Below are 12,217 nucleotides of genomic sequence, written 5' to 3' on the forward strand. Positions count from 1 at the left end.
GAAAGAAGATGGTGCTAGGGTGCACACCAGTGCAGCTCTTCAGGCTGGTGCGTGTTACACATGCTTTTCCTCTGAAGGTACAGTGGGATACATAAACTGATAGATAACCAAAGGGATTTCACATCTGTAGGGATGTAAAACCTGTTTTCTGAGGATCTGTGCTCCTAAATACATGTGCCTGCCTGATACTCCAGAAAATCCTCTCTCGTGCTTCATAATGGCTGTAACCTTGTGCCTGGGATGTCGTTCAGTGCCCCTCTCAGAACTTGCTGGCCACTGCCCTATTTTCCATTCCCCCCTTCCTCCCTGACTGTTCTGTGTGCAGATCATCACTATCTGCAGATATACAGTGTTCCCTTTTCATACATTTGTAGCTATGTCTTTGCCTGGGCACTTTGAAGGATGAAGGGGGATGTCGGAATGGGGCTTATGTGCCTCACAGATTTAGAGAATAATTTCGGTTGGAAGGGGTCTGTAGAGGTTACCACTCCAAACTCCTGCTCAAAACATGCCCAGTTAGGTCAGGTTGCTGAGGGCCATGCCTGGTTGGATTTTGAATATCTCCAAGGGTGGAAATCCTACAGCCTCTCTGGGCTGCTGGCCCAGTGTTTGAGCATGATCGAGGTGAAAATCAGAATTTCCTGTGTTGTAATTAGTGTTTGTTGCCTCTTATCTCTTCACGGTGCACTTCTGAAAAGAGTCCAACTACATCTTCAGTACGCCCTCCTATCTGATAGTTGTAGACTGCAATAAGATCCCCCTGTGCCTACTCATCTCCAGGATGAATAAACCCAGTGCTCTCAGCTTCTCCGTACATGTCCTCTGCTCTAGCCCCTCAGCCACCTTTGTGGCCTCTGTTTTGATTCACTCCAGTACGTCCATGGCTGTCTTGTATTGTGGAGCCCAGAACTGCCTACAGTATCCAGTTGCAGTCTCACACCTCTCCTCATCAGTTTGGGCTTTCTTAAAGTGTTCCACCAAAGTCCTGTGTCATTGTCGCACTGAATGTAGATCAAATATATGCAGTGGATTCCCAGTGCAGTTGCTAGCTCCCAGAGGGAACAAGGGAGGACCATCAGTTAAGGTTATGTTGGTGGTGTTTAGCCTCATATCTGCTGTGGTTTGGTGAAGTAGTGAAGGTAGATTTGCTGGAGGTGTAAGATATCAGTGAAACTTCAAAGGTTTTGTTCTATTCCCCTAGGACTAAAGGTTGTCAACCATACTTACACTGATTCAAATAGTTTCTGCATTTGTTGATGTGCATTTCAGCTTAATGCTACAGTGGTGTAAGCTGATGTATATATTTACTGAAAGAAAAAAGGATTTGGTTATTGCAGCATTTCTGAATTCCCAAAGATTAAATGTTGTTTACTTAGGTTGTTTTTCCCCCACCACCACCTTGAGAGCCAGTTTGTCTGTCTGTATTTGTTTCATGAGGACTCTCAAGGCTACTGTGTGTGTTTCAGAGCTTGCTTTGTTCAAATACTGTATGTAAGCCTGCTAATCCATCCCATTGACATGTTGGCCTGGAGTTATGCCTCTGTTCCAGATTCTCATTCACTACACTGTAAGGCACCCACTGGACTCAAATGTTACAAAATATATTGTTAGTCTCTTACAAAGCGGGGATAACATCAAGCCCAAAGTAATCTGAGAACTGCAGATGGTTAGCAGTAGATAATAGGAAGTTTTACATCCATCACAGCACTTCTTAGGACAGATGAGTGACGAGTGCTGTGACATAAATGTTAGATTATGTTAGAATTGTCTTACTCATGCTGTCTTATTTCTGCAGTGTTGCTCAGTACCTTCAACATCCAAGAACACTTTAGTTGCTGTATTTCATGTTCTGGTAGCGTTCAACCTGAAATATGCTTCTCCTGATACCTTTCTGACTTCAGCTACCAAAAGAACTTGGCATCACCTGTTTTGAGGAATGGATTACTGTCAGGTTGTGCTTGAATTTTTTAATGCAAATTTTTTGTGGGAATTGTGAAAAGTGCACCACCTGGGTATACCAGGAGATGGCACCATTGTATCTCAAAGAAATACATTCAGAGTTCAGAAAGCAGCTGAGCTGAGGGTTTCACCTAACTTCAGTAAAGCCTCACCAAGGATGTAGAGCTAGGAGGTCTGGGATTTATACTTGCTGGTGCATTGAATGAGGCTGAGGTGTAACTGAGGCATGTTTTGCAGTTATGCACATTGGTGATGTGTAAGAGGATGAGAGAAGTTGTACAGGCAAGTCAAGTCTAGTATCTTATTTGTTATTTGCTTTATATAGGTAAAAGCAAGTTATTCAATTGGAAACCTTAACCGTTGATGGAACAAGTATATTCATACAGGTACAGGGTACTTTGTCCATGTCATCAGTGGGGCTTAGAGCCTTGTGCAGGGGAACTGCCTTTGAATTACAGAACAAACAAGATTTGGTATTAACAGCAGGAAGTGCTCAATCCTGACAGACTGTGGGGTGAGGGCTGTGGGAAGGTTTGGGTCCTGAGCTTGAGAGTTTAGTATGCCAGGCTACAGCACTTGTACTGTTGTATAGAAGCCAGCTGATCCATGAGTGCCATGGCCTGCAGTTACCTCCTTCTTCCACGCTTAGGTTCCCAGGACCATCAGACCGTGCTGGGCACAGACATTGCAAAACAGTTTTTGCTGGCATGTGTAGCAAACTCAAAATCTGAGGTCCGCTCATCCTGGAAATACAATACTTGTCTTGGTCTCAGTGGCCTGCAGCTGGGATAGCACGTGGTTTTGTGTCCCACTTCGCCCCTGCCTTGCAGTGCTGTGAGTTCCCTTGGCCTATATCTTATGCCAACATGCCAAGCGTTGAAAGGTGAGGATGGAGGTAGAAGACTCCCCTGACACTGTCCTGTTACTGGCATTCTCATGGCAGTGCTTGTTGTTGCTGTGGGGATGGCTCGCCAGCTCTGCAGAGCAGTTAATGTTTCTGGCAGGCTCCCCTCTCCCATGGGGGATGGTCCCCTGCAAAACACCCAAGGCTTCATGCAGTCGATGCTTCTTAGGCAAGAAGCTGTGCGAGTCCATTAGTTCTGCATAGCTGCCTGGCTCTTCTAGCCTGCCTGTGTGATGTTATTTGTGCTGTCCTGGGCCAAGCGCAATAGTTAGTCCTGGGAACCCTTCCTGGAATAGGTGAGTATTTTCTTCAGTTCAAGTTAAATGCCTCTCAGGATATAGGTATTTGTTCCTTGGATTTATCCCGTAGTTTTGCTCCTCTGTGAACACTGGGCAATGTATACAAAACAAATGCACTGTGATTCAGGGCTCTCAAAAGGCTATCACACTAAACTGCTAACAGTGATGAAATTGGGATGGGGACTTTGAATAACAGCAAAAAAAGCTAGAGAGCCTCTTACATAAATGGAGAGACAATAGGTCCATATGAGACTTTTTTCTTTTTTTTTAATCTACTGTGCTTTGTGGCATCCTCATACAGCGTTCAAGCTGCAGTACAAATTTGAACAAGTTATTATAATGTGTTATGCTTAAAATGCTGTTATATGGTATAAGGGTATATGTTATGTTAGCGACACCATACACAAATTCTGGGTTTGGTGTTTATTAATAGTCTAATTGATATACAACTGTAATTACAACAATATCAACACTAACAATCTAAACTAAGACAGTTAAGTGTTAACAATACAGTTAAAATTGTTATACTCAAAATGTAACAGTAGCTTCCCCTTGCCTTTGGTGTTATGATCACGCTTCCAGTGTTGTTCTGGATCACAAAGTCAGCATTTTTGCCTACCTCTAGTGGAAGGAGGGTTGTGAGCCTTTTATGACGTCTCCTGAGGTCTCTGAAGGGAGGCTTTTGATGCTGGCTGTTGGAATCATGGGGATCCCATCCTCCTTAATCTTGGGTGCACTTGAGGCTGCTTTTTATAGGTTTTTGCAGCAGTCTGTTATGCTCATTCTTTTCATTGGTTCTCAGTTAGTAGTTTTCTGCTTTGTTATTTCTAAAACTAGTGTTATCTGACTCACAAGGTTGTACTGGAATAGTATCCTTTATTGACTGTTGCCATTTGTTTTTGCAGACTGGGCCCTCTTTCATCTGGTGTCTGCATTCTTCCAAGCCATGTTTTATTCTAGAGTCATAAACTGTTCAGTCACCTCAGAATAACTCCTTGTTTTCACTATAAACTAAAGCTAAAAGCAAATGTAAATGATAGTTACTGTACTGCTAGACAATTGCTATTACAGCTAAAATCAGCTCCAGCCAAGACAAACCCAAACAAATCCTGAGAAACTGTACTCTGTTCAGTACAAAGCCTGTAGACTTTTACTGGTAATGGCAAAAATCGTATTTCCTGGGTTATACAGTTTAGCTTCTGCCAAGTTCAAGATGTACGTGGCAGAACATGATAATGCAACCTCAGCATGGCAAACCCAAATACCCCACTGACCAGGGGACAGGAGATGCGGGTTGCAGTTTTGGGGCTGAACCTGGAAACTCTGGAGTTGGGAGATTGTAAGGCCAGCAGCTACGGTCTTTGTTACGCTGCTAGTCTGACTCTACCACTTAGTTCTGCTCACAGTAAGATCATACCTTATCTCAGGACCTGAGCACTGACCTCTCAAGTGAGAAGAGAGCTTTGCAAGCCCTAGTAATGGGTGCCTGGCTGTAGGGACAGGATAAAGATGCTTTAGAGGAAGAAACACGTACTCTGCTTCTTCATCCGTTTGCCTTTGTGTAGTGGCTATTGGGATGATAGTCTGTACATTACAGAAGCGAATGCAATTCCTGGTTGGTTCCTAGCTGTCACTATTTATCTCTTATGTTTATTTTCTTGTTTTCTCTCAACCAAGTACATTCGTTTGTCATGCGACACAGACTCTGAAACACTCTATGATCTCATGACTCAGCACTGGCACCTGAAAACCCCTAACCTCGTCATTTCTGTCACTGGGGGTGCGAAGAACTTTGCACTCAAGCCCCGGATGCGCAAGATATTCAGCAGGCTGATCTACATAGCCCAGTCCAAAGGTAAAGACTTGCAAATGTGTCTGTGTTACTTTATTGCTTTCAGCTACTGTAGACGCAGTAGGGAAGGAAAACAGATACCTGAAGAATGTGCATCAAGACATGAGTTTGGGCAGTTGACACCTGGACCCCTTTTATTGGCTTGGTTACCTAATGACTGTGGGTGTGATAATACCACCTGGCAGGTGAAGTACCTTGATGGATGTCTATTTTAATGTTTGTTTGGAGGATACCTTCTGCTTCTTCAAGCCCCTGAATAATGAGATAACTGAATATAATAATAACTAAATAAATGAGTACCCATGAACTTAATTATAGCCACTGAAACATAGGAAAGGTAACAGGATTCCCTGGACCTCATGATGTCCTCTGTTAAACTTGCAGATGAACTTTGGTCTGGTGCCACTGCCTTTCTGCTTAATGGAGAGAGAGAAGGGCATGGTCTACTGAGTATCATTGTGACTTGCATTTCATCTGAGATAAACAGCTGGTTTTAGCAGCCTTGGCTGCATAAGCCTGCTGGAGGAGAAGCTCAAAGGGTCAGCAGGGAGGCAGAGCGTTCAGTTTGTTTCTGCCTGTCTGGTGTGCTCCAGGCAAACATGATCTAGCAGTTTGGAAGTAACAGGGTTGAGAGCTGGTCATCAGGAGCGCCTGTGGTAATGTAAAGCAAGTTGTGCAGCATATCTTTTGTATTTAACTGAAGAATAAATGCCTCTTCTGAGGCCTCAAGAGGGAATTGGTTTGTGGTATCTCACTGATAATACCTTATGAGGATGGGTATTCTACTCCATCCTCCCATGTTACTGCGTATTATCCCCAGGGGCCTGGATTTTCACCGGAGGCACGCATTATGGGCTGATGAAGTACATCGGGGAAGTGGTCAGAGACAACACCATCAGTCGGAGCTCAGAGGAAAATGTGGTGGCTATTGGCATAGCAGCCTGGGGCATGATTTCCAACCGAGAAAGTCTGATTCGCAGTGGTGATAATGACGTAAGAAATGTATACAGTTCTCTGGTGGGGAAACCAAGAGAAGATTCCTCTTTAAATTATACAGATCATGTTCCTGATTGACTACTACTGTTAGCATTAACAGTGCCTGTGCTCGGCTGGTGCTATTGGCATGTGATGACTGACGTGAGCGGTCAGTTGAGATCTCCACTTGTACTTTCTGGTAAAGCAGAGCTAGGCAGAAGTTCTTCCAGTGCAATGTTTCTGTAGAAGCATGTCTATTTAACCTGGCCTGCTGTGTCCTAAACAATTCAACTCGAGGCCAGCTTTTCCTTGACGTACATGGCAGTGAGATGAAACACTAGGTGCCTTTCCCAGAACTGGAGGGACCTAAAGTGTTCTTATGTCCAAGATGGCTGCGCATGTCAGGCCTGGCGGGGAGACCAGCATGTGATTTTGGCTGTGGGCTTAGCCTGTGAGTCTATGTGGAAGTTCACCTGCTCCAATTTCATGCCTGACAGAATCAGTTAGGGAATCACCTCTTTCAAGGTTATTCTAGCCGTTGTGAAATCCCTGCACAGTAACCCTCAGTGGGATTTCCTATCAGCTAAGAAGTATTAGATCTGCCACTGCTGTTAAGGATCTTGCTCATCCAATATTATTAGTACCATCTGTCAGATATACCAGCATAGTTGCCCTTATCTTTAGTCTACTAGATGTTATAGAACTTGTCTAAAAAACCATCCTACTAGTTAAAGGAAAACAGTTGAATTTACTGAGGGGCATTGAAAGTAGGTTTGCCACAGATCTAATGCTTCCCATGGCTGAAGGAAGCATGCTGGAACTGGGACTGCCAGTGAGCAGTGTCTTGAGGCAGGAAATTTATAGACCCCTAAATAATGGAGAATAATTGGTGGCTAGGAATTCAGCTGTCATTGGCTTGCTCTGCCCCTGGATCTCTGTTAAACACACTGCTTTTGATTCTAGGGGTACTACTTGGCCCACTATATAATGGACGATCTCAAGAGAGACCCTCTCTATTGCCTGGATAATAATCACACCCATCTCTTACTGGTTGATAATGGCACCCACGGGCACCCAACAACAGAGGCAAAAGTACGAACTCAGTTAGAAAAGTACATTTCAGAGCAAGTTATCCCAGGTAAGCGTGGATGTTGGGCTGCAGACCTCCTTCTCCATAATGTTTGCATGCGTTGGGGCTCATTCTCAGAGTTTTTCTGGAAATGAAAAAATAGTACGTGGTAGCCCTTGGATGCTGAGCTAGAAGGGATGTTATCTGCATTGCTTCCTGAGCACCTTCTGGAAGTACTAGTCTTCTTGATATCAATACCTTTCCCCTCATCTTCTTTTGTGTATGTGTCAGTAGCCTGCCACAGTCCTTTCTGGGACTTGGTGAATTATCTGTTTCAGCATTGCAGTCCTTTCCTCTTCTTGCTTGGCTGTCTGTTTTTTGGAGGTTGACCCTTGACTTCTGCATATTTCCCACCTGGAACTGAATTCCAGGTAGCTCAAGCACAACTGTGCAGGAGCTGAAGTAAGGCTTTTCCCAAAATAGTCATTTGCGAGTGCGATTGATCCATCTGCAGCCTGGTTCTAGATCATCTCCCTTTCTCTGCCTCTGCCCCTTCTTTGCTAGGAAGGAAAAATCAAAGACCTTGACAGAAAGTTCTTAATTAAGTTCTTTTTGACTGCCTGCTTCAGCTGAAGCATACTTACTGTTAGTCATGATGAAACACCCAGACCTATGAAACTTGGTACATTTCTTAAAAACATTAACTTCTAGAGTCATAGGATTCTTAGCTTTTCTTTACAATTGAAAATATAAAGAGTCAGAGGTTCTTAATCTTCAGCTTGCAGTAAGAACTTTGCATCTAAATTCAAAATGGTCAAATCAGTAGGTAAACTGAACAAAATCGTATGTTTGGGGAACTTTGGAGCTTGTAACGACTACGACTACTAAGAGGAAAAAGCATGTGTTGAGAGAAGGGTGTCTGAGGCCAGTTTAGGCAAAACGTTAAGCAAAAATGAGTTTCCATTAAAAATAGAAAAGCTGTTAATAGATTTGACAATCAACAGTAAACTAGCATCAGAGTGTCTTCACGAACTGCTTGGAAATTCTTTAATCGTAGTGAGGAAAACGAGTTGTTCAAATGCATTGATTGGTTGAATTTTCTCCCTTTTTGTTTTGGCATGTTTCACAGAATCTAATTATGGTGGGAAGATTCCAATTGTATGTTTTGCCCAAGGCGGAGGGAAAGAAACTTTGAAAGTAAGTTTATTTCTTCATTTATTTCCAGAAGAGTAGAGACTTTGTTTTAACGTTTAAGATAAATTACTCCACAAGCAACATGATAAAGTGGCCAGTCCTACTATTCACTGAAGCTTGCCTGGCCCTTGCTATAGATAGACACTGTTTGCAATTGCATTTAAGCTTACCAAATTTGTTTCAGTTCAAGTTTTCCGTGCAAAATTTCTGCCTCAGGCTGAAACTCCTGGAAAACTTTTGTCTGGGACAGTTCATTTCTTTCATAAAAAAATTCAGCATAAAAATGTTTTATTTCTGGGTTTTATGAGCAGCAGTCAGGAGAGTCTTTGTCAGCCATGTAGCTCTTGATGCTTTTGTGTAAGTTTTGGTTTGGAAAAACCTGGCTTGGACGTGCTCAGTAGAGATAAGTGTTTGCTTATAGTAAGTATTCTGGGAAAATAAGCTGATGCTGGAAATATTCCAATTAGAGCTCACTTGAACCTACCTGTTATTGCTGCTGCTGAGAGCTGTGGGCTACACCAGCTGAACAAGGCAAGAAGGCTGTCTTTATGCTGACCCTTCTGAGCCTAGGTGGGAAGGACACAGGCATGAAGACGATGAACAGAATGGAGGAGGCAGATACCGAAGTTTCCTGAAACAGGATGTCTAAGTGATGCTGGAAGGGGGAAAAGGGGCAACTTCTAGGTCTGGATGTGGGTTAAAAAGCAGCATTGTTACTTCCTCCTCCATCCTAGCAAGAGTGCAGACGGGTGGCCTGAGCAAGGAAGGTGGGACTGATGGAGCAAAGGGGGCCTGGGGCCAGGGGCTTCAAAGTGAGGGAATCTGAAGTCTGGCTCTGTTGGGAAGGAACAGCAACAGTGGGTGAGGAGGAGACAGATCTGACCAGCAATGACAAGAGAAGCTGATATAGTCTGGACTGAAGGACCTTGAGGAGGCACTGGGAAAAGGGCCTGGGTTTTGCAAGAGAATAGGAATCGATGAAGAGAGCGTGTCAACATTTATGAGTTAGTGAAATTGAAGCAGAATGATTTTTAATAATTACCTCTTTTGAAGAGGTGGTCTTGATACTAATCGTTCTGACCAGACCTATGCTTTTAATATTGACGCTAATGAAATTGGTTTGCCTGTCAGGATGACAAACAGTGTGAATTCTAAGTACAGTCCCTGTTATTGCTTCAGTGCTAGCATTAATCAATTAGTCTAAACTACTCAGTGAAATATCAGATCATGACCTCAGCCTCTCTGTGGGTTTCCCAGGTTTTCCAGTTCCATTCACGTGCTCGGTTTTAGCTTTGCCCACAGGTAGATCATGGATGAATACAGATCCTGAGTTAAGTATGCTAATCAGAGGTTAATGGAAAGCATCTATTCAGAGTTTAGAGTGATGCTTTGCTACAAATGACATGTTGAATATGTCAGCTTCCTTTTGGTTCCAAATTGCCAGCATTTGAGAGGATTTAGCCATCACTAAAGGATGTTTTTTTCTGTATGCCGTGCAGCATAGTCAGTCAGGCAGCCTTATGAGTTGCATGTATGCTATGGAGAGCCCTCAAAGCCATTATTGGCAAATGATACATAACACAGATACGTTAGTTATCTAATCAAAATGAATAAAACCTGCATCAGATCGAATGCATAAATTCCCATCAATAAGTTACTCTGAAAAGTGACCAGATGATAGTTCAACTAAGGCTTCATGCCAGTCTCTTGGTTACTTATCAATGCTACTGGTACACTCAGATATCGGTATCTGGCTTCCTGATCGCTTAGAGGTGAAGCCATCTTCTCCAGAACTGGGCTGAATCTCTGATCAGTCCAAAGCAACGCAGTAAATGCCATGCTGCAGGTGTTTTTCCTTGCCATGCCGTAGTCCTAGCAGTGTCAGCCAGGAAAGACTCTCTCTTTCTATGCTTTTGTGCCTGATGTTTGACAGCAGGAATCAGCTTTAGCAGAGGAGAAGTGAAACTGTTTCATGTTTCTGTTTTAAAACCCCTGAGATGTACAACATGCGCTGTAGCTGGGCCTCTCTTAAGAAAACCACTTTGATTCAGTTGTCAAGAAAAAACGTATTTCTCGTTTCATATATCTGTTGTCCAATTGGAAGGTGCAATATGTGTTTGTAATTTGACAGCTCCAAGTTAAACTTTTTTTTTGTGAAACTGCCTCTGAATCTCTCTAGACAGCTGATAGATGTTCTGTATTTCCTGTGGTTGATCATCACTTGCATTCATTCTTTTTGTCCAGTTTGCTGGTGGGCAGCTTATATTTCAGTGACGGTGTTCTTGATAGTAATGAGGCAAAGGAAATAAATGTCTCCCCTTGTGGTGTTTGTAGCATACAGGTTAATGTTTCTTCTGTTATTATTTCAGCACTTTTTCTTTCTTTCTTTCTTTTCTGATGGTTATGTAAGCAGTGTATGGTGTTATATGAGAAATCATCTAAGTAGCTACTTGAAGATTTTTGACGATATTAAGAGTCCAGTATTCTCGTGATGTTAAGGAAATGATCTCTGTGTGAGAGACTGCTGCTTGTATCGCCAACAAATAAAGCAGGAGCCCTTGCCTCTTAAGCAATGCCTGCCATAGAAGTGGTTGTAGATGGGCAGTGTTGCAATGTGTCCTGAATGCCTCTTCCACTTGGCAGTTTTCCTGTTCTTCTGATCAGCTCTAACATTTGGCAGATTGTGATATCGGTCCCTTAGCATCTGTGGGGCTCTTTACAGCCCTGCGTCATTTGATAGATGCTGTTTTTAAAGAGTTAGCATTGGTAAAGTATCGACTGGAATTAATGAAAATACTGTTCTGGACCATGGATTTCTGTTTCACTCAACCTAAGTCAAATCTGAAACTTGAAGGCTTTCTTACTGAATAGTAGCCTCAAAAAAACAGTCATGGTTCAAGTGATCATCTGTCCCTCTTTGTTTCCCTAGTCTATCAACGTGGCCATCAAGAGTAAAATTCCCTGTGTTGTGGTAGAAGGCTCTGGCCGGATCGCTGATGTTATAGCTAGCTTGATGGAGGCAGAAGGCACTCTTGCTTCTTCATGTGTCAAGGAGAGCTTGCTCAGGTTTCTGCCTCGCACCATTTCAAGGCTCTCAGAAGAGGAGACTGAAAGTTGGATCAGATGGGTAAGTGTGTGCTACTGCAGAGAGCTGGCAAGGCTGAAAGTTGGTGAGGGGTAGCGGGGGAGAAAAAAAGGGGTCAGCACCCTGTGATTTCAAATTCATGAGTGTTATCATCTGCTAGTACCCTGATAGGTATTAGCAGAACTCCTTGTCACAAGATACCCATGAGGTGTGGCTTGACAGGATTGACATGGGGCAGAGCACCCCGGATTTAGTCCCTGTTGTGATCACATGTGTAATTATGTATTATGAGAGGGTTTTTCAGAGACTGGGGAAACTAGAGAGCTGAGGAGAGCATGTGCTGTCTTGGGTTGCTTGGGCCAGTCTCAGGAAACTGTTCTGACTCTCTGGTTACCTGACCTTTGGATGGACCTGTTTTCAGATACATTTCTGCTCCCCTTAATAGGGGCAGAAAAAACTAAACTCAAGAAAATCTTAACGCTCAGTTATTTTTCAGAAGTTTTGTTCCTAGCAGCACTTCAGCTCAGTGAACAATCCATTAACTTGAGCTAATTGACTTTCTCAATTAACTGCCCAATGCTCTATCCTGGGGTCTGGTTCTGTTTTCTTTCCTTGGTCAATTATCTCCTACCCACACTCACTGTGCTGGGGAGCAATTGCATATTAGAACCTTTGCTGAAGTTCCTAAGAGAGGATGGAAAATGTTATGTTACTTCCTGTATGCTTAAGGTCCCTTCAACTATTTTTAATGAATGTACTGTTGCAGGTTGTTTACTGGCTCCATGGAGGGCCCCAAAACTTTAACGTGTATTTCCTTTAATATGAACCTAACAAATCTCCTGCTGTTGAATTTTAAGGGATTATTGTTTTTAATAAGGCC

The 12,217-nt window shown here is 43.1% G+C and overlaps 1 protein-coding gene across 1 annotated transcript in view; it reads left to right on the plus strand.

Annotated features, from left to right (window-relative positions):
• TRPM8 (transient receptor potential cation channel subfamily M member 8) overlaps nucleotides 1-12,217 on the plus strand; it is a 54,478-nt gene that overhangs the window by 6,057 nt on the left and 36,204 nt on the right. The window contains exons 4-8 of the mRNA XM_064515463.1: nucleotides 4,840-5,017; nucleotides 5,835-6,007; nucleotides 6,953-7,127; nucleotides 8,188-8,255; nucleotides 11,182-11,379. Coding sequence (XP_064371533.1) covers nucleotides 4,840-5,017; nucleotides 5,835-6,007; nucleotides 6,953-7,127; nucleotides 8,188-8,255; nucleotides 11,182-11,379 — 792 coding nt within the window. The remainder of the gene's footprint in view (nucleotides 1-4,839; nucleotides 5,018-5,834; nucleotides 6,008-6,952; nucleotides 7,128-8,187; nucleotides 8,256-11,181; nucleotides 11,380-12,217) is intronic.

Source organism: Dromaius novaehollandiae, chromosome 7 (genome assembly GCF_036370855.1).
Source record: "Dromaius novaehollandiae isolate bDroNov1 chromosome 7, bDroNov1.hap1, whole genome shotgun sequence".
Lineage (NCBI taxonomy): Eukaryota > Metazoa > Chordata > Aves > Casuariiformes > Dromaiidae > Dromaius > Dromaius novaehollandiae.